The sequence below is a fragment of the Ascaphus truei genome, chromosome 5 (genome assembly GCF_040206685.1).
Source record: "Ascaphus truei isolate aAscTru1 chromosome 5, aAscTru1.hap1, whole genome shotgun sequence".
NCBI lineage: Eukaryota > Metazoa > Chordata > Amphibia > Anura > Ascaphidae > Ascaphus > Ascaphus truei.
The window spans coordinates 13816400-13837939 of record NC_134487.1 but is presented as its reverse complement, the minus strand read 5'-3'; the positions used below and the strand labels follow the sequence as shown (position 1 = coordinate 13837939).

General features: G+C 43.6%; 1 protein-coding gene across 1 annotated transcript in view; it reads right to left on the bottom strand.

Annotated features, from left to right (window-relative positions):
- Positions 1 to 20843, bottom strand: part of LOC142494352 (uncharacterized) — a 117082-nt gene extending 96239 nt beyond the window's left edge. The window contains exons 1-2 of the mRNA XM_075598910.1: positions 20777 to 20843; positions 8247 to 8424 (exon numbers count right to left, since the gene is read on the bottom strand). Coding sequence (XP_075455025.1) covers positions 8247 to 8416 — 170 coding nt within the window. The 5' untranslated portion in view covers positions 8417 to 8424; positions 20777 to 20843. The remainder of the gene's footprint in view (positions 1 to 8246; positions 8425 to 20776) is intronic.
- Between the last annotated feature and the right edge of the window lie 697 nt (positions 20844 to 21540).

Sequence of the window (21540 nt, the reverse complement as noted above, 5' to 3'; positions counted from 1 at the left end):
TAGAGCAGGAGCAGAGAGGTCTGGAAGCGGGAGCGTTTGAATAAAGTAAAACATTGTTTCATGAACCTCCAGTTGCAGAGTTGCCTGTTTGTGAGAAGACAGCCAGGTTTTAAAGGTTACATTGCTTTTGTCCATGTTGGACTGAAGCATTGATGAGTTTTTGCAACAACTCCTCTGCCTGGATTCCCCGTGTTCTGTGCTCCCGCTATTGTGGTTTTAATACACAAGTGTCCTTATTTATACACTATTCTACGCTTGATGGAGAGCAGCGGAGGCACCGGGGCTTACGTAATCAGTGCAGGGGCCCATCAAGCAGACGGAGACTCTAATTGCTCAGGCATTGGCGTCACAATGACTCCCTTGAAATGTGATTGGTGTTTTTATTCCAAATCCCCTCAAACACACTCATTTGAGTCCTTGGAGACGTGGAAGGGGGGGGGGGGGGGTTGTCATTACGAGGAAGGTGAACATGCAGCTTTAAAAAAAGGAAATTTCAAAAAAAAAAGAAAAAATACTGTACTTTTTACTAAAATATTTATTTTGAAGTGGGATAGATAAATTATGGCGTTTGTGCAAATAGTGGGTGGGTGGGTAAATGAGAATTTTAATCCTAATAGAGGTATATTAGTATTTTATCTGGTAGTGTTAGGACTTGCGAACAGGTGTCTGCCTTGTCGTGGCTCGCAAGCTTACAACGCTTTGGCCAAAGGGTTAAACTAAATGACCCTATTTCAAGAGAATATATAAGTATTTTACTGTGTATTTTTGGCATGTTGGATGTAGCATTGGGCTTCTCTGTCGTCTGTTGTATACATATGCCACGCTCAATAGCACTCCATTTTGACACATATACATATATATATTTTGTGGGGGCTCAGGGGTTCCCAAAAAGAGCTTACTGGGGTTCTGTGTTTTGTCCCCACAAATAATCATGTTTAGGCTGCAGTGCCATGGAATATAGTCATCTGACGTCTCAAAGCTGTGGTACTGCAGGCTTCCAATATCTCTACATTTCAACAAAACGGTCTGCGCTGACGCATTCGCGTAACAAAATGACCATTTTTTTGTGTCTGAGACCTGACATGCTTATTAAGAGTATTTCTTCTGGTTGAATTTGGAGCGCTCTGAGCTACTATTCTGTGCAAAAAAAAAAAAAAAAGACTTGCGTGCCAGAGAAAACTAGCACAGAAAACCAATAGAAAAAGGTAACGCAAGCCGCGCATTGTATTGTATGTCTTTATTTATATAGCGCCATTAATGTACATAGCGCTTCACAGCAGTAATACACGTGGTAATCATATAAATAACAGATAATATAAATAACAGATCATGGGAATAAGTGCTTCAGACATAAACGTAACATTAAGGAAGAGGAGTCCCTGCCCCGAGGAGCTTACAGTCTAATTGGTAAGTAGGGAGAACGTACAGAGGCATTTCTTAATACACAGACCCGCACCAACATTAAATTCTATGGCAGCCTTGTGATATTCTGTGTCCTACCGCGATGTGTTGTATTCTCAGTAGATGTTCTGTCTCACGCACACTGTGGCAAGTGAGTAGAGGCAGGCAGGCAACTCACTCCCCGTAGATGCACACAGAGTCCTTCTTTTCTTTTGTTTTTTTACTGTAAAAAGGAACAATAACAAAAAGGAGGGGAACTGGGGGTAGGTGGCAAAAGTGAGGGAGAGGTAAATGATGCTAAATCTACCAGGAGATGGGATAACAAACTGGTCCTGAAGGCTGCTGGTTCCAAAAGAAAGCCATGCTTTCCTGTCCAAGCAGGAACAAGACATGGATTATGCCAACTAGCAGGGGATAGCAGGGGAGGATAGCCAAGCCATCTGAGGTTTGAGCAGAGGGGGGTTGCCAAGGCAACAGGCTGGGAAGCCACAAGGGAAAGTAACAATGTTGCAACTTACACAGAGGAGTGCTGGCAGCCTCAGAACGGCAGAAACGTACTACCTGGTTCCAGGACAGTAGATAAAATAAAGCTGGCTGCATCTGTATGCTGGTTGCACCCATGTAAAGTACAAAAAACACAACAACTTTGCTGCGCCTGTGGTACTGCACGGCCGAATTAACACAAAGTAAGAAGTGTAGCCCTGGTCCCCCGTTCATCCCCTTACCTCTGCCGGAGCTGTGGAGGGTAGTGCGGGGAGGTGGGGAGCGGCGACGACATCGCCGAAGGCTCCCAGCAGCTACCTTTGCAGAGTGTCGCCATCTTCATGTGGTTGCACATGCGCAGTACAGTCGCACATGCGCAGTGCAGGCACCATAGTTGCGGAGGCCATCTTGCTACTCCCCTCGCGCATGTGCAGAACAAGAGTAGCGGCGGCCATTACAGAAAGGTGCTTCGGGGACTACAACACCCAGCAGCCACTGGGGCTGCTAGATCACATGGCGCGAAACAGCCAATCGGGCTGCAGCAATCCCCTGCAGCCAGAATAGATACATTTGGCTCGCTGCGAGCCACGCCAGTTGGAGCTGGGATATCAGAAGACTAGGATGTGCGTGTGCAGGGTGTCAGTGGCCCCTGCACTAGGCCAGAGACCCCCTTAGGCCCCAGCTAGGCCCCGACTCACCTCAGCTTGTGGTTGCTGCAGGGACAGGCCCATCAGTTAGGGATACTGCCCCTTTAGAACCAGCATAGGAACACAGCCAGGACGCGGCTGCATACGTTGGTCTGGGACCAGATCATCAGCTACCTATGAGAGACTCTATTCAGTGTGGGACCATCCAGCTGGATACCACCCTACACGGAGGCAGACTCGTCACTGACCGCAACCGTCGCTGGATCAGTGGATCCTATCTTCCGTTGTGGCGTTGCCAGGTGTTGGCTCACCGGCAGGTACCTCACCTCGACAAGTGCACCAACTGTACACACATTAGTGGGACAGCGCTGTCTCACACATTGGGTGGGTTGCTACTTGTGGACACCAGGGTGGTTGGGTGCCCAAGGGCCCCTCAGTACTTTGGGGACTGTGTTACCAGGTGTGGACAGAGTGTTGGAGGGTACGGCCGTGCGTGGCCTAGTTGGTGGGACTGGTACCATTGTTATATTATATCTGCAGTAAACTGTTATCTTATACCACGTGTGTATTTCTTATATTATCCTGTGATAGGGTTATCCAACACAGTTAGGATCCCGCCCAGGTGGAGGTGCTGTCACCAGACGGATCAGATACACCCCAGGCTCCCAGCAGCGGAAGCTCAGGCCTCTTGTGAGCCACAGGTAACGCACCACACACACAGTAGCCGCCATTTCTCCCAGGGGGTGGGGGAAGCTGCGCTACAGAAGTATAACCAAAGAGAAAGTGAACAGACCCCGGGGGAGATATAAAAGCATGACATCAAGACCCCCCCTAACAGGTAAGGTTTTAAGGATATCCCTGCTTCAGCACAGGTGGCCCAATCAAAATGACTGAGCCACTGATTGGGGGTTCTTGAGGACTGGAGTTGGGAATCACTGATGTCCTGAAGGATGTAAGACTATGTTAGATCAGCGATGCAGAGATTTTAATTGATTTTACAAATATATCATAGAAAGGGGGAGGGGGAATGAAGCTCTTGCTACAGTCAGTCAGATAAATGGTGCCAGGGACCAGGTAATATAGTGCAGAACAAATGTCTTCTTTAGGCAAGACCAAAGTAGCCCCTATATACAAGCCCTCATAAGTGAAGTTAGGTATGTAGGATATGGTAACACATTTAAAACTCATCCTTTAATGGTTGTGGTAACAACTAGAATAGTGGGGAGACACAACTGATATCACCAGCGGGATATCACAATTAGGTGATTTAAACAAGGTATTAAATAGTGTAAGATCAGGGGCTCCCAACCGGATAGCAGTGTGGACCACTATATTAACCACGTGTGGACAGTGGTAGGAATGAAACTACTTTGATAGTAGTGTGGGCATTAAAGCGCTTGTATAGAATGGATCCCACTGTAGTGGTGAGTGGTCAGTCCGTCTGAGATAGAGCGGAGCCCCAGGACTATGACCTAATAGAGTTTAAAATACTGGATGGCAATAGGGCTAGAGAAGGGTTAAGATACCTATTGGCAAAAGGCAGTCTGAAGACCCGTATGTTAATGGGCATGCGCCAATGGTTGCTCCCCTACTAATGATAGTGGTGTAGTCTGTCCTTACTTGAAGTATTTAGCTTCTTAATAGTAGTGCATATGTTCCCGATGCATTGGGAGCATACTGGGGTATAGGATATATTGGACCTCTAGGCTAAATCAGTCCTAGATTGAACCTAAACTAACAGTATTCACTAAACATTAGATTAACACTATCTTTAGTTTTGAAGGATAGAATAGGCACATACACGAACACAGGTCTATCTTATATAGTCTTTTGTGGTGTGTGAAACACCTACTATTTCAAGAGGTTGGTTACTCTTGGTTACTCTCCGTCTCCATCACACGTTACTTCCGGGTGACTCAGGAGTGTGGCTGCTGCACAGCGCGCCCACTACAAAGCCTTTTTTGGAGACATAGTGTATGGCTCGGCACCCCAAATCCACCTTGGCAAACTTGACACCCTCTACAATTCAATTTGTCGTTTCGTTCTCCAATGCAACTACAACACACATCACTGCGACATGCTCAAAGAACTAGATTGGTCATCACTCGAGTCTAGGCGCAAAGTTCACCTTTCCTGTCTCGCCTTCAAATGCTTTCTGGGCAAGCTACCCAGCTACCTGAACAAGCTCCTCACCCCTACCACATGCAGGTCTTATCATCTGAGATCTGACTCCAAAAGACTGTTCATGGTCCCAAGGCTCAACAAAGTATCCGACCGCTCCTCCTCCTTCTCTTACCGTGCACCCCAAAACTGGAACAACCTACTAGAGACTCTCACATCCACCACCACTTTAAGTTCTTTCAAATCTAAGGCTGTCTCACATTTTAATCTGGTCTGTAACTGTTTCATTCGCCCATAATATATATTCTCTTTAACTGTGCACGCAATGTCTTGTATATAATGTATACCCTGTTCATTTATGTAACTATTTGTATCCATGTATTATTTGTCATATTCACTATGTCCAGGACATACTTGAAAACGAGAGGTAACTCTCAATGTATTACTTCCTGGTAAAACATTTTTATAAATAAATAAATAAATTTAGCAACAAACATTGCCCTTCGAATCAGCGCAGCGGGATTCGCTGCACTGTCTCCAAATCCTGCACGTGGCCGGCTGTGTGATTCAGCTCGCTAACGCACTGGGGAATCCACTTCTAAATCCTGTACCTATGTTTAACTGAAAAGATGCCTTCTCAGTCTCTGCGCCAACATCCATCTTAAATGTGCCCTGCCTCATGATTCTGCTCGATGACGCACCGGGGAAGCCAATATCGGATCCTACACTTCTGTCCTATAAGCTCCTCGCCTCCCTATCCTACATAGTCAAAGATCCTACAAAGTGGAGGAAACCCCCTCTGACTGTCTCTGCTGGGCTGCGGAGAGATCTCAGCTACTCCTGAGTCACATAGTCCTTTTGCCATTGCTGATTATAGTCCTCACAGCTAATTAAACCCTTGTCTGGGTTTCACCATTTCCAAGATCCTGCCAACATAGGACTCATTTCTATGACTATTGTCACTGCTTTAACCCTGTTCATTTATATTAGAACCGTGTGTGTCCGGAGAATTGTCTCTCTTTCCTGATTAAACAGGGCCTGTTATATTGAGAAGGGAATAGCACACTTTATTTTAATAACCTTATCTACTATGTAACTATGTAACCTCATATTATATATTATTGTTCTGAGCATTTAAATCCTGGGGTTAATTTAGAAATGTGTAAGCTAGAGTGATCCTAACCTTTAGATGTAATCTTACTTGTGTGCCCCATGGTGTACAGCTGGGTACTGTATAATGGGAGAAGAAGTGGCTCAGTGAGTAAAGACACTGACTAGCACTGAGTTTGAAGCAGGGGAGTCTGGTTCAATTCCCGACGTCGGCTCCTTGTGACCTTGGGCAAGTCACTTTATCTCCCTGTGCCTCAGGCATCAAAAACATAGATTGTAAGCTCCACAGGGACCTGTGCCTGCAAAATGTCTCTGTAAAGCGCTACGTACAACTAGCAGCGCTATACGAAAACATGCTATTATTAATTACAGAAGGATTCTTATTATAAAAACGTATTCTCACAGACTCACATCCCTCTGCCTTTGCTCAGTCACAGTGGCTGCATCTGCTCAGTCTGCTCAGTTCTTCTGGTTATGCCAAAAGGACGAGACTAATGTAAGAATCAGGAAACACAAACATGGCTTTATAATATTTCTTATTAATAATATACATGTAAAGCCCTTATTAATCTACATTCTCTTTACTATTCTAAATCACAGGTTTGCACCTTTTTTAATTGTAATTTTGTTATTTAGCTGAATTCCTGGTGTTTGTTCCGTTTTATCTCTTTCATCCTCCTGTTTTGTTAACTGTATAGTCACAATGTAAAAGTTTATCTGGCTAGAAATATTAATGTTAAAATAGAAACTAGAGGAAGTAGAAGGGATAATGTAACAACTTTAAAATGGCACACAGCAATGACTCCGAGCATTTCTAATGCAGCTGTATGAACATTTGGATAATGTGACTGTAATATACTGTGCTGGTAACGTATATATTTCATGTGTTCTATGTATACCTTTTCCTCAATAAAGAGATACTGTATTACAACAGCAACAAAAAGCCTATGGCCCGAATTCTGCAAGCGGAGGTAGCACAAACTGGATCGGCACCACCGAAGCTTGCACAATATGGGGCTGAGGGTAATATTTACTTAATGCTGTGTTTATTTCTCAGGGGCTTGTTAGGGGAAAGGATCATTCTAAGGTGTGGACATCAAAATTATTCAATTAACCCAAATGCATGTAGTATTTCTGTACGCTAATGAATTGTTTCATCAAACCATTATCGCTGGCAGCGAATGGAGTTAGAGGTGAATATGATATACACTAAAACCTTACTCATTTGGATCTCTGGCCTGGGCAGATGCGTGATTTAATAAAGGGACTTTTGCGTATAGGATATACTCAATCCCCCTGAACAAATGAATATATACAGTATATTGATAGATCTAGTAGCCTTATTGTTCATAGGGAAATGTAGATTTGTTGTAAGTTGTAATATCTTTAAGGGAACCAACATGACAAATCATAGCTGCAATTATAGCATACCGAGCTTTCAAAACCCCACAGGTTCACTTTAATTTGATCTAAGAAAAACGCGTGTTGGTCCCCAAAAATGTATTATACCTAATAATAACAAGAACTCTATTTCAAAGCAAGTCACAATCACAGTATAGTGCGTGGTATGCAGCACATAGGAATTTTAGAGACAGATAAGCTTACAATCTATGATTTTGAAGCCCGAGGTACAGGGAGATAAAGTAACTTGCCCAAGGTCGCAAGGAGCCGACGCCAGGAATTAAATTAGGCCTTTACTCACTGAGCCACTCCACCTTACAATGAGTCTACCAAAAGATTTTGATATATTAGGGCAATCATAAAGTATTGGGTTTTGATGGTGATGGGTTAGTGAGGAGACTGCTAAATATTCCAGCCTGGCGCCCCTAAAACCGACATCCCGACACATAATTGAGATGGTCAATGTAACAGGGGAGTTATCCCTGTTCAGGAAATGTGCCTCTAATCCAGCAGTGTGGTGGTTAACTGCTGGTAGTCAATTATCCAACACCACCTGCCTGATTAGCTTCTTAGAAAAGCCTGTCTTTTGAGACAGGAAGGGAGGTTGTGCCTGAGTCTCACAACTTGTGAGACTGACCATGGGGACAGATGTCTTGAGCCTGCCAGAAGAAACAGCAAAGCTGCTTTCAAGACACAGGGGAAACTTCTAAGCCTGAATGCTGACAAAACCTGAGGAAAAGGTAGCAACCCAGGAACAGAGAAGACTTTCCCTCCAACTACAAGGAACAGATAAGACTTTCATTTATAAGACTTTTTATATCTGCTCATTTCATGATATATGTTTGGGGCTGGGAGACATGCTTATCTAAAGGGAGTTGTGGACTGCATAGGTTTCACTAGAAATACTCCCAAGTGAATAGAAGCTTTTTTTACCCATTGTTTGGATGGTTTCCTGATGTTAAGGAAACAGGCGCAATAAAAGCCTTATTTAATTTCACCATAACAAGTCCCCCTTGCATACCTCTGTGAGTGTCCTCCTACAGTCAACAAGCTTGTATTTTCTGATTGCCAAATAAAACCCACCTTGGATTTACAGAACCAAATTCAAAGCCAAAAGCGAGGTCCTTGAGCCGCGACATCTTCATAGTAAGACAGTAGTAAGGACCTGGCCTCTTCACGTTCCAGGTGACGGGAAGAAAGTCCAGCACCGCGGCACGGTCCTCCACAAACTGCCGCTGAATCTTCTGATCCATGGTAAGAGCTGGTGAAGGAAGAGCACAGGTGTGAGCTTAAAGGTCTGCTGGGAACAAACGGACCACGCAAGGAAAAGTCATTAAGAAGTCACTTATAGGCGTTGCCTTAATCTACATAGTTACATAGTTACACATAGTTACATAGTTACATAGTAGATGAGGTTGAAAAAAGACGTACGTCCATCAAGTTCAACCGATGCTAAATTTAGACAACAGATAATTTATCCTATATCCCTGTATACCTTTCCTTTCTACAAAGATGTCCAACCTTTTTTTGAACAAATCTATTGTATCCGCCATCACAGTCTCCATGGGTAATGAATTCCACATTTTAATTGCCCTTACTGTAAAGAACCCTTTCCTTTGTTACTGATGAAATCACCTTTCCTCCAACCTTAAGGGATGTCCTTTGTACTGCCCATGGGATAAAGAGTTATTTTGAAAGATCCATGTACTGTCCCCGAATATATTTGTATATAGTTATCATATTCCCTCTTAGACGCCACTTTTCTAATGTAAATAAATCTAATTTAGCTAGCCTCTCCTCAAAAGTTAGATTGTTCATCCCCTTTGTTAATTTGATGGCTCTTCTCTACACTCTCTCTCGTTCCATAATGTCTTTTCTAAGGAGTGGTGCCCAAAATTGTACTCCATACTTAAGGTGTGGTCTTACTAAAGGGGAATCATTATGTTTACTTCCCTACCATCCATTGCCCGTTTGATGCAAGATAAGATCGTGTTTGCCTTTGCAGCTACTGCATGACTTTGGGCACTATTGCTAAGCCTGCTGTCTACAAGCACTCCTAAATCCTTCTCCATCAAGGATTCCCCAAATGTATTCCCATTTAATTTGTAAGTTGTTCTTGCTTCCCAAATGCATAACCTTATATTTATTTGTATTAAACCTCATCTGCCATTTACCTGCCCACGTTACCAGTCTATCCAAGTCCTTCTGGAGAGAAATTACATCCTGCTCTGATTCTACTACCTTACACAAATTAGTATCATCAGCAAAGATGGAGACTTTGCTCTCGGTGCCAACCTCAGGGTCGTTAATAAGCAAGTTAAAAAGCAGGGGTCCCAGTACCAATCCTTGAGGTACTCCACTCCCGACCCTATCCCAACCTGAAAAAGTTCCATTTAGGACAACCCTCTGTTGTCTATCCTTCAACCTGTTTTCAATCCAGGTGCATATATTTTTGCTGAGTCCAATTTGCTTTATTTTGTACACCAACCTCATATGTGGATCAAAAGCCTTTGCAAAATCAAAGTAGACCACATCATGCATTACCCTGGTCTAAATTCCTACTTACATCCTCAAAGAAACAAATAAGGTTAGTTTGGCAAGATCTATCCTTCATAAATCCATGCTGACTATTACTAATAATTTTGTTTTGCATTAGGTATTCCTGAATATTATCCCGTATTAAACCTTCAAGTAGTATCCCCACTATTGAAGTCAGGCTTACAGGTCGGTAATTCACTGGTTGTGATCTAGCTCATTTTTTAAATATACAGTAGGCACCACGTCTGCTTTACGCCAATCTTGTGGTACTGAGCCTGTGGAAATGGAGTACTTGAATATTAAATGTAATGGTTTGGCTATTACTGAACTTAACTCCTTGAGAACTCTTGGATGTATGCCATTGGGGCCAGGTGCCTTATTTACTTACATTTTTTAAGCTGCCTTTGAACATCTTCCTCAGTTAACCAATTGTTCGTTAATATAGAGGTTGTGGCTTCCTCCTGCAGCACTACTATTGAAATTGATTCTTCCCTGGTAAACACAGAGGCAAAGAATGTTTAATACCTCAGCTTTTTCCTTATCTCCAAAAATTTGCCTACCTATCTCACACTGAAAGGGTCTTATATTTGCTTTTCTAATTTTTTCTAATTTTTTTGTTATTTAGGTACTTAAAGAACTTTTTTGGGTTGACCTTACTTTCTATTGCAATCCTTTTTTCATTATCCATTTTTGCTAATTTGATTGACCTTTTGCAATTTTTGTTACAATTTTTGTTACATTCCTTATAATTCTGATACGATGTATCCGTCCCTTCTGACTTCAAGAATCTAAACACCTGCCTCTCCTTTTCCATTTCCTCCCCTACCTGTTTATTTAGCCACATTGGTTTTGACTTATTTCTTTTATACTAATTACCCAAGGGTATACACTGATAAGTGTGCTTTTCTAACAATGTTTTAAAGACTGCCCATTTATCCCCTGCAAAAACATCATCCCATTGTATTACTACTAGATTAGACCCCAGTTTATTAAAATCTGCCTTTCTAAAGTTTAAGGTCTTTGTTGAACCCAAGTAATCTGTTTTTTGACAATTTATTTCAAATGAGACCATGTTATGATCACTGTTACCCAAATGTTCCAGGACTTGAATATTTGCCATTACTTCTACATTGTTTGATATTACCAAATCCAGTATTGCCACTCTCCTGGTTGGTTCCTCAATAATTTGGGTCATATCATTGTCTTTAAGCACCCCCAAAAACATGTTTTCTTTTGTTGTAATGCTAATCTCACTGCCCCAGTCTATGTCTGGATGATTCATCTGTTATTTAATCAAAGTAATAAAGCCTTCTGCTCCCCTGATAGCAATGGGCAATGGAAAGTCCATTTGAAATGGTAAATATCATATTTGCCAGATTGTAGGGTGACCCTGAAAATAAGATGACCCTCAATTGTAGAAGCAGCTGTAAAGAAAACAGCTTACACACACACACACACACACACACACACACACACACACACACACACACACACACACACACACACACACACACACACACACACACACACACACACACACACACACACACACACACACACACACACACACACACTCACTCTCTTTGTGTCTCTCTCACTGTCTCTCTCTGTCTTTGTCTCTATCTCGCTGTTTTACCTTCCTGCCACAAGCAACATGGCTGCCTCTACCCCCCAGGATGGGGCTTGCTCCATTTTTACATTTCTACCTCATACATCCGACTGGTGATTGGCTCGCAAAGTGGGCGGGCTCGATTGTAAGGCGAGTATGTACTTTTCAACTTAACTTTAAACAAAAAAACCATCACCTTACAATCGGGCCAATACGGTAAATGGGATCTACTTGATAGGGGGACCGGATTCCCAAAGTAAAAACCGGGACGCAATAAAAAATAATTACTAAAACAAATATAATAATGGTATTTGTCTAATAGCGTCCCCAAATATGCTTTATTATTGATTTATTTCCCTCTCCAGCTCTCTCTCCCCCTCCATCCTCCTCTCCCAATCCCCTCTCCATCCTCTAACTTACCCAACCACAAACATTCACACATCTACTCACCCACACACTTACCCAGCCACACACATACACACACACACACACACACACACACACACACACACACACACACACACACACACACACACACACACACTTCCTTACCCAGACACACACATACACACACACACACACACACACACACTTCCTTACCCAGACACACACACAAACTTACTCACCCACACACAGCCACACACGTACTCACCCACACACACTTACCCAGCCACACACACACACACACACTTCCTTACCCAGACACACACACAAACTTACTCACCCACACACAGCCACACACGTACTCACCCACACACACTTACCCAGACACCCACATACACACACACACACACACACACAACACACACACACACACTTCCATACCCAGACACACACACAAACTTACTCACCCACACACGTACTCACCCACACACACTTACCCAGACACCCACATACACACACACTTACCCAGCCACACAAACGTACCCAGCCACACACATACACCCACTTCCTTACCCAGACACACACACAAACTTACTCACCCACACACGTACTCACCCACACACACTTACCCAGCCACACAAACGTACACAGCCACACACATACCCCCACTTCCTTACCCAGACACACAGACACACACACAAACTTACTCACCCACACCCACCCACAACCATACACTTAATTACCCACGCTCACACACACACTTACCCGGACACCCACATGCACACACACACACTTACCCACACACTTACACACACTCTTTTACCTTATTACAAGCACACTGCAGCCAGGGAGAGGAGGAGCTGCTTGAGCAGCACAGCACCGCCTATAGGCCACAGGAGACATTGCGCTGCAGCTGCTCCTCTCTCTGCTACCAGCAAAACCCGGGACATCGGAAAGATTGTCGGAAAACACCGGGACAGTTACTTCAAAAAAACGGGACTCTCCTGGCTAAATAAGGATGTCTGGTCACCCTACTGCTCGTGCATGTGAAGAACTAAACAGTGCTAAGCCATAAAGGCACTTATGGCTCATTCACTTCAGTGTGTTACATATTGGCACCCCAGTAAAATCTGGCCTTTTATCCTGATAAAAGTCCCGGTTTAGGGCATACTAATGAGTGCCAAATTCCTCTCCCTCTGCCTCATCTCTCCCCCCCCCCCCCCCCCCCCATTAGACTAGAAGCTCTGTGGGGTAGCTATCGAGCCTGCGCATTTTAAATACACGCGCAGAATGTCGCCACGGCAGTTTCTAAATGGGTTACAAAGAAATTTGGAACATGCATGTAGCAAGTTGACAAGTGTATTGGGATATCTGCAAGCACATTGTCAGACTTGTGTCAGTAAGAAGGTGCATTTGTTAGCGTTAGAGGAGAGGTTCCTTCAAGCACACGTTATAGTGAAATATATATATTTTCCTCTCCTTGCTACTAGTTTCCTCCATTTTTTGGGGCAATAGTCATCAGGAGCAGGTACATAAAGTAAATTTATTAAACCAGCATGAAATGTACCGGACTCCCAATAACCAAGTTTCTTGCATCTATCTCTGGTATTAAGGTATTAAAGGAGCAATCCAAGCTATATATATATATATATATATATATATATATATATATATATATATATATATACACATGATTGAAGCAGGGAGTCTCCAGAGTTTAACCCCATTTCATTCTGCTCCGGGGATACCCCTGTTTCCGGAGATACTTACCTCCTTAGGGGGTGCTGGTAGCCGCCCCAGCTGAGCAAGCTGGACTTTAAAAGTTTAAAGATCCCGCGTCACGCTGGCCAATAGGAAGTCGAACCTGATGAAGTCATAGTTTCCTATTGGCCCGCAGGGTGCAGGAGCTTCGAAACTCCGCCATAACATGAATCCAGGTAGACCAGCGAAGCAGCTACTGGCACCCCCTACGGAAGTAGGAATCTCCGGAAGTGGGGGGGTTCCCCGCAACTAAAATTAGTGGGTTTCAGCTCTGGAGACCCCTTAGTTCAATCCGGGGTAAAACATTTTCTAAAAAAAGAGCTTGGATTGCCGCTTTAAACAAGACCATTTTTTAAGATACTTTAATTGTCTTGAACCCCTTTATGCCAGAAGCGCCCTCAACATGTTGCGCAGGGTTACTGCGTTCTCTGGCACTAAAGGGTTTAATGAACACACTACTGGGCGATAACGCTTCAGACGCACTATGTAATAACGTGAAACTACCCCCACCAAGTAACAACTGCCCCAACAGCTGTAAAGATTTCTCAGTGGAAAGTAAAGCAGCAGCCCCCACTGTGTCTTTTTTTTAACATTTTTATAGTACATGAACTCGGGAGGTTCCCCAGAGCAGATCGGTGGTCCCCTGACCTCCAGGTGCCTGCCTGTTCCTGAGATATTTGCAGATTTGTGTGTCCGTGTCTGACACCAAAAGGCTATAAATATGGCCATGTGGTCACCAGCAAAACGTAGCAGTGTCCTCTCCCAACGACATTGCCGCTTGCTGTTGGCAGCCGGACCCTGCGAATTCCTGGTGGGCAGAACTCATTTTTATCTGAGTGCTCCCCTGAGGCTCGGGCCCCAGGTTTATACAAGATTAAAAAGAAAAATATTTTTTTTTTTTGTGGCTTTAAATCTAAGTTTAATAGTTTTCGACCCCAAAACAACACAACAAATGTCTTAGGATATTCTGTATGGTGGACACTTCTTTCATTAGGGCTAGGTCACGGCGCATACTAAACTGAGGAAAGGAGGCAGCGGAGGTCCCAAAGATGCAGTGATCTGGCCTCTGTTGGAAATTCGTTTTTAGAAAAAGAAAATTAAGAGGACACCCCCCCCCCTCCCACCCCCCAAAAAATAAATTAATGGCAGCATTTTTCTAGAAATTAGACGCTTATATTGGCTCTCTCAGATGAGGGTACCTATTCAGGATGCTGGGCGATGATATAGCCATGATGGATGCCAGGAACTTGATTCATTCAACAGCAGTTTTATTGTTGCATCCAAATACACTAGGTACTTGGTGTAGACATAGCTGCATTTGTCCTGGTGGTGTGTGAACCGACCTCCCTAGCTGCCCCTGCCTCGGCCCGCTAGGGGGGCGCTGAGGCTTAATCCCCTTTGTTACGTAACAGAGCCCTCTTCTGGGCTGCCTTGGAAGAGCGTGATCTCTTTAAGGCCCCTGTCGGGCCCTGTGTTACTCTCTCTCCCTCTCTGAGTAATAAGTGTCCCTCTCACGGGCACGACATGCCACCTTGTGGTGATCTGGAGTAGTGCCAGCTATGGACCCTCCGATGGGGCTGGTCCAACTATCCCGTTGGGCACTGTATAGGCCCCTCAGAACATAGGTGATGCTATATTGACTCAGAGAGAAGCATGAAACCATCCCTAAGGCTTGTTATATAGTCCTCGCTGCTGCTGCGTGCGGGCACTCGGCGTTGCGAGTGCACGTTGCGAGCGCGTTTAGATGTTAGGGTGCAAGCGGTGATGCTGGCGGTTAGGGGGCGTGACTGACGTCACAGCATTAGGCCGCGCGGTGATTGGTTCGCGGCGTGGCAGCAGCGCGAAAATACAATTTTATTGTATTTTCCCCTGGCTTGCCACGCCACCACTCACGGCCGTGCGCGCGCGCCCCAAGTATACAAACGTCTGTAGAACACAGCCAATTATAATTGACGTGTGCGCGCACACGCACACACACTATATTACATGCCTAAGGCCCCTATCTAATCAGGACACTTTCCCTGTCAAACAATAAAAGGAGGGGATGCTATCCTATATATGTGTTATATTTACAGTACTGTATATACAGTGAGGAGGGTTCTGTTTCTCCTCCAGGGATCTCCATCTACAATCTCCTACAGCTCTATATATACTCACTCGTGACATCACAGATCACTATGCCTGCTGTATCAGATGGCAGGCTGAGCACCTTGTAGACGGTGAGCGTTTCTAGGTATCTGCCTTGTCACTCTGCACCATGTGATGGGCGAGGAGCGCTAAACTGCAGAAACCCACACAGTTTACCCTCCGAAGCCCTCAACCCCTTAAGTGATCATAGTAATCCCTAATGGAGGAGGGGGGAGGGGGTTACACCTGCAAATACTGGATACACTTTATTGCAGATGCCCCCCTGTATGCATAGACAGTACTAGTACTCCTCCCCATAAAGCACTTGAACCCTTTGAGTGCCCTGTGATGGAGCCGCCCCATCATGAGGTCTGACACTCCAGGGCCCCCACGACAGTACAGGGGTGGCCAACTCCAGCCCTCAAGGGCCACCAACAGGTCCGGTATTAGGGAAATCCACTGCTTCAGCACAGGTGGTTCAGTCATTGAGCAACCTGTGCTGAAGCAGGAATATCCTGAAAACCTGACCTGTTGGTGGCCCTTGAGGACTGGAACTGGCCACTCCTGACTACGCCATGGGCTTTAAGTTTGTTGTTCTGTGGGAGATCAGGTTCTGCACGTTACCGCTGGCATGGAAAGGGTTAAGCAACATGGTTCCTAGCCGGACATAAGTTACTGTACAAGGTTTGAGAATTGGTTGTGTTTGGCTGTATGTTACTCACTCGGAGTTAATTATCCATTTTCATACCTGTTTATTCAGCCCTATAGAACATGGAAGGGGCTTTTACAACCAAGTCAGAGGAAATCAAACCCCCTCGTGTCTCCGCTCACATTGTTTACAAACTGGCTTTAAATAATTATTTAAAAAAAAAAAACAATTAAAAGATTTTAGTAAAAAAATAAATAAATAAAATAATAGGGGTGTGTGCCGAGTACAGGCGTTAGAAGTGAAACTTCAGTGTGTATTGTAAATCTCTAAACTGTTTATTTACATTAAAATATTAAAATTCAAACTAAATTGTCATTGATAACATGCAAACATGTTTGACTGTGAACGCGCTTTTGCCACACAACCCTTAAAAAAAATGTAAACATTAAATTAATTATATTACAGTAATGTAATTTATGTCATGTGTTATATGTATAGATAAGTTGCATGTTTAGTACTTGTGTCGGCTTTTATTAAAATGGTTGATTTTTATTGGTTTTCCTATTTTTACGTAAATATTTATAGTGTGTACGTCTGTAAGTTCTGTTTATGTGTGTATTGCACAACAATGGGCATGAACTCATGTTAGATTTGTACTGTTGTTACTATTTGCACGTCTATATTTATAGTGTGTGTGTGTGTGTGTGTGTGTGTGTGTGTGTGTGTGTGTGTGTGTGTGTGTGTGTGTGTGTGTGTGTGTGTGTGTGTGTGTGTGTGTGTGTGTGTGTGTGTGTGTGTGTACTGTATAAGACCTGAGATTTTTCAGGATGCCAGTGCCACTAAAAAGATTCATTCAAAAAATGTGTTAATATATGCAGGCTTTGATTACCTTTATTGAAAACTAATTACCTAAGCTGCCGATTGGTTCTCCCGTGACTGATCAGCAAAATCCAACTTCCCAGTATTCACTCAATGGCCGCCTTTCAGTTTCAATCTATCCTTCAGTCAGTGTAACTCAGCAGCTACAATGTATCCTTATATTACTACAATAACATTATCTACTGTTACAGGTTGCAGCTCAAACTGCTGGGAATATTGACAACAAATTATCCTAACAGGAAAGTGTTACAAAGATCTTGCACTGCTGGGAAGGTGGGCTAAATCCTGCTATAGAAATCAAAGGACGCTCAGTTTATTAAAACGAATTCAAAATGGCATTACGAGTTTAATTTTAACATACAAAAAAAAGGTAGTAAGTATTATCTAATACTACAGAACTGATTTATTTATTTTAAAAAAAAAAACGCACACACACACACAGAATTTTGCATGGATTGCGCTTTTAAGTTATACAGATTACCGGGGGGTATTGCACCGGCTGGCACGTTACGGTGGGTATATTCTATGAAATGCCTTGTTAATACTGCCATTGAATCCTATGAGTTAATCTGCATTATGAGCGGGCACAGTAACCCTCGCTACATCTGTACCAGTATCTATCATGGAGCGGAGCGAAGCAATTTTTGGCTAACATCAGCTCACACAAATGTATTAATTGGTATGTGTGAGCTGGATTCTACTACTATCAATAGCTACATATTTTAAAATGTATTAATTGGTATGTCTCCTTCAATCAATTTGCAAGATCCTAAAATGTAATTAACAATTTGGTGTGTCTGAGTTGATTAGGCAGACCCCTCCCTTAATTGTTACTCAATGTGACTGTGTTTTAGAATACTTAAGGCAGGATACTCTGGCTGTGTGTAACATTTAAGTGTGTGTAGTTAATCTTGGAGTTGAATATTGGAGGAAGATCTGAACTCTGAACAACAACTTTACAACTGTGAGAACTTTACTTTCTAAAAACTGTGATTATTTGTACTCTTCCTATCCTTCAATATCTGGGAAGTCGCTCCTCCTGTATCTCACTATGCCCTCCTTATTGCATTTTCTGTTTACTGTTTCCGCACTCCTTTGTGAATGTCCCTGTTCTCTCCAACTTCCCCACTCCCCAATGCACCATTATTTATACACCTCTCTCCCAACAACCCTCAAAAAAAATCACCCCCACAAATCCTCTATTCACACCCTCTATCTACTCCTTCCTGCTGCTGGGGATCTCCCCTAAGCCTGAAGCCAGACATACACACCTGCTCTCACCCACAGATCCCTGCCATCTCTTCCCCTGTAAATGGTGTTAACCTTTTAATTTAACACAGACCAACCTTAAAACGTACCCCACAAATCAAGCATCCCAATAGCCTGCACTCATGGCTACTGTCCCACAGTAACTTATACCACCCATTGTGGCCAAGCACACCCATCTACTATTTATTTATTTATAAAATATTTTACCAGGAAGTAATACATTGAGAGTTACCTCTCGTTTTCAAGAATGTCCTGGGCACAGAGTTAAGACAAATAATACATGGCTACAAATACAGTTACATAAGTGAGCAGGGTATACATTATATACAAGACATTGCGTGCACAGTTAAAGATAATATATATTATGGGCTTCTGAAACAGTTACAGACCAGATTAAAATGTGTGACAGCCTTAGATTTGAAAGAACTTAAACTGGTGGTGGATATGAGAGTCTCTGGTAGGTTGTTCCAGTTTTGGGGTGCACGGTAAGAGAAGGAGGAACGTCCGGATACTTTGTTGAGCCTTGGGACCATGAACAGTCTTTTGGAGTCTGAGCTCAGATGATAGGTGCTGCATGTGGTAGGGGTGAGGAGCATGTTCAGGTAGCTGGGTAGCTTGCCCATAAAGAATTTGAAGGCAAGACAGGACAGGTGAACTTTGCACCTAGACTCGAGTGATGACCAATCTAGTTCTTTGAGGATTTCGCAGTGGTGTGTGTTATAGTTGCATTGGAGAACAAAACGACAAATTGAATTGTAGAGGGTGTCAAGTTTGCTAAGGTGGGTTTGAGGTGCCGAGCCATATACTATGTCACCATAGTCAATAATTGTCATTAGCATCTGCTGTGCGATACGTTTTCTGACCAGGAGACTTAGGGAGGATTTGTTCCTGTAAAGTACCCCTAGTTTCGCATAGGTCTTGGTTGTCAAGGTATCAATCTGCATCCCGAATGTTAAGTGGGAGTCAAACCATATGCCAAGGTATTTAAAACTAGTGACAGGGGTTAGGGTAGCGTTAGTGTTGGTTCTAATCTGGAGTTCAGTCACTGGAAGCTTTAAAAATTTAGTCTTGGTCCCAAATACCATTGTTACAGTCTTGTCAGTGTTTAAAAACAGTTTGTTTTGGGAAATCCAGTTTTCGAGTCTGAAAAAGTCAGACTGAAGTATGTGTTGAAGGTCAGAGAGGCTATGGCTTTGTGCATATAAGATTGTGTCATCTGCATACATGTGTGTTGAGGCTTCCTGACAAGCTGTGGGAAGATCATTGATGAACACTGAGAAGAGTAGGGACCCCAGAACAGAGCCTTGCGGGACACCACAGGTGATATCCAGGGGGTAAGAGTTAGAGCCTGAGATGGACACATGTTGGGATCTACCTGATAGGTAGGACTGAAACCAGTTTAAAGCATGCTTCCCTATTCCAGAGCACTGGAGTTTGTTAAGCAGGATAGCATGATCAACCGTATCAAAAGCCTTTGCAAAATCTAGGAATACTGCACCAGTGAGTTGACCACGTTCCATTCCACACTGGATTTCATTGCAAACTTTTAGCAGGGTAGTTACGGTGGAGTGTTTGGGGCGAAAGCCAGATTGGAATTGGCTAGGGAAATTTGTCTTGGTATAGTAATCGCTTAATTGGGAGTGGACACATTTTTCCATGACTTTGGATAGAATTGGGAGAAGTAAGATTGGCCTGTAGTTTGAGACAGTGTTTTTGTCCCCACTTTTGAAGATTGGGACAACTCTGGCAGTTTTCCAGGTCTTAGGGATATGGCCTGCAGACAGGATAGAGTTGACTATGGAAGCAATTGGTTTGGCAATGGCTGGGGCACCAAGTCGTAGGAACCTAGATTGTAGTAAGTCAGGTCCACATTGGCTGCTTAGTTTTAGTTTGAGGAGCGCTTGTGTAATCTCCTCTTCGGATACAGGGCCAAATTGAAAATTGTGGGCAGTGTTGGGAGGGGGTGGGGCTATGTGGGTACTCCCAGGATGAGATTCAGGTTTGTGGTTTGGGCTGCGTTTCGCTAATAAGTTAGTGGCACACCCCACAAAGTAATCATTGAATTGGGGGGTTTGTCAGAGTAATATCCCCCTTAGTGATATTACTTGGTTGATGATGGTTAGAAGGCTGGAATATATTGTTGATAACCTTCCAGAAATTAGCTGCTTATTCCCTCGCCTGCTGTCTCAGTAAATTTCCCCTCAAACCTCTTGGATTGTAAGCTCTTCAGGGCAGGGATTTCCTTTCCCATTGTCTGATTTTTGCTGCACTTATTGTATTATTATATTCCCTGTACTGTATTCTTTGTGAAGCGCTGAGTACACTTTTGGCGCTATATAAATAAAGACATACAATACACTCCTTTCATGATACCCCAAAGTTTTAGCATGGCCTTACCTCTTAACAGGAGAGAAATGCACCTCGCAGAGCGGCACTGAGTATATGTCACAGTAATTGCACAGTTACCAGGTGCCGCGTTGCTAGGAACCAAGATACAAAGACAGCACAGGGTGGAGTGTCCTGGAATAAACCCAGGTTGAGAAGCTGTTCAATGTTTAACTTATGATTTCATCATAGGCCTGCAGGCTTCACTGCTTACTAGGAAAGCCTTCTCTCTTGGTTATCTTCCAGGGATTAGTTCATTCAGAGAAACACACAAATCAAATCAGCTTTATTGTCATGACAGAAGAACATTTCAGAATTGCCAAAGCATGAATAACAGGGGGTAGGGTATAATGATCACACAGTACACAGATAACAGGGGGTAGGGTATAATGATCACACAGTACATGGGTAACAGGGGGTAGGGTATAATGATCACACAGTACATGAATAACAGGGGGTTCAGAATACTTTCCATTGGCGGCACTTCAAGAAGTGTACACAGCACTGTACAAATCATGTTTCAGCACAAAAAGACAGATAGTGTACAAATTGAGTCTGCTGACAGCCTGTAACGCTTGCGCTCACCACGAACAAGGCGGGACACCGGTACTGAGGTTGGAAAGTATGAACTGCGCCACCCACAGCAGCGGAGGCACGCCTGAGGAGTGGATAGTCAAGGTAGTGGGGTCTGGTTTGGAGAGAGTGGGTTAGTCTTGATACTTGCCGGTGTCGGAGGTTGGTGCCAGGAGAATAGTTGGTGTCCGGGGTGCCGTGGT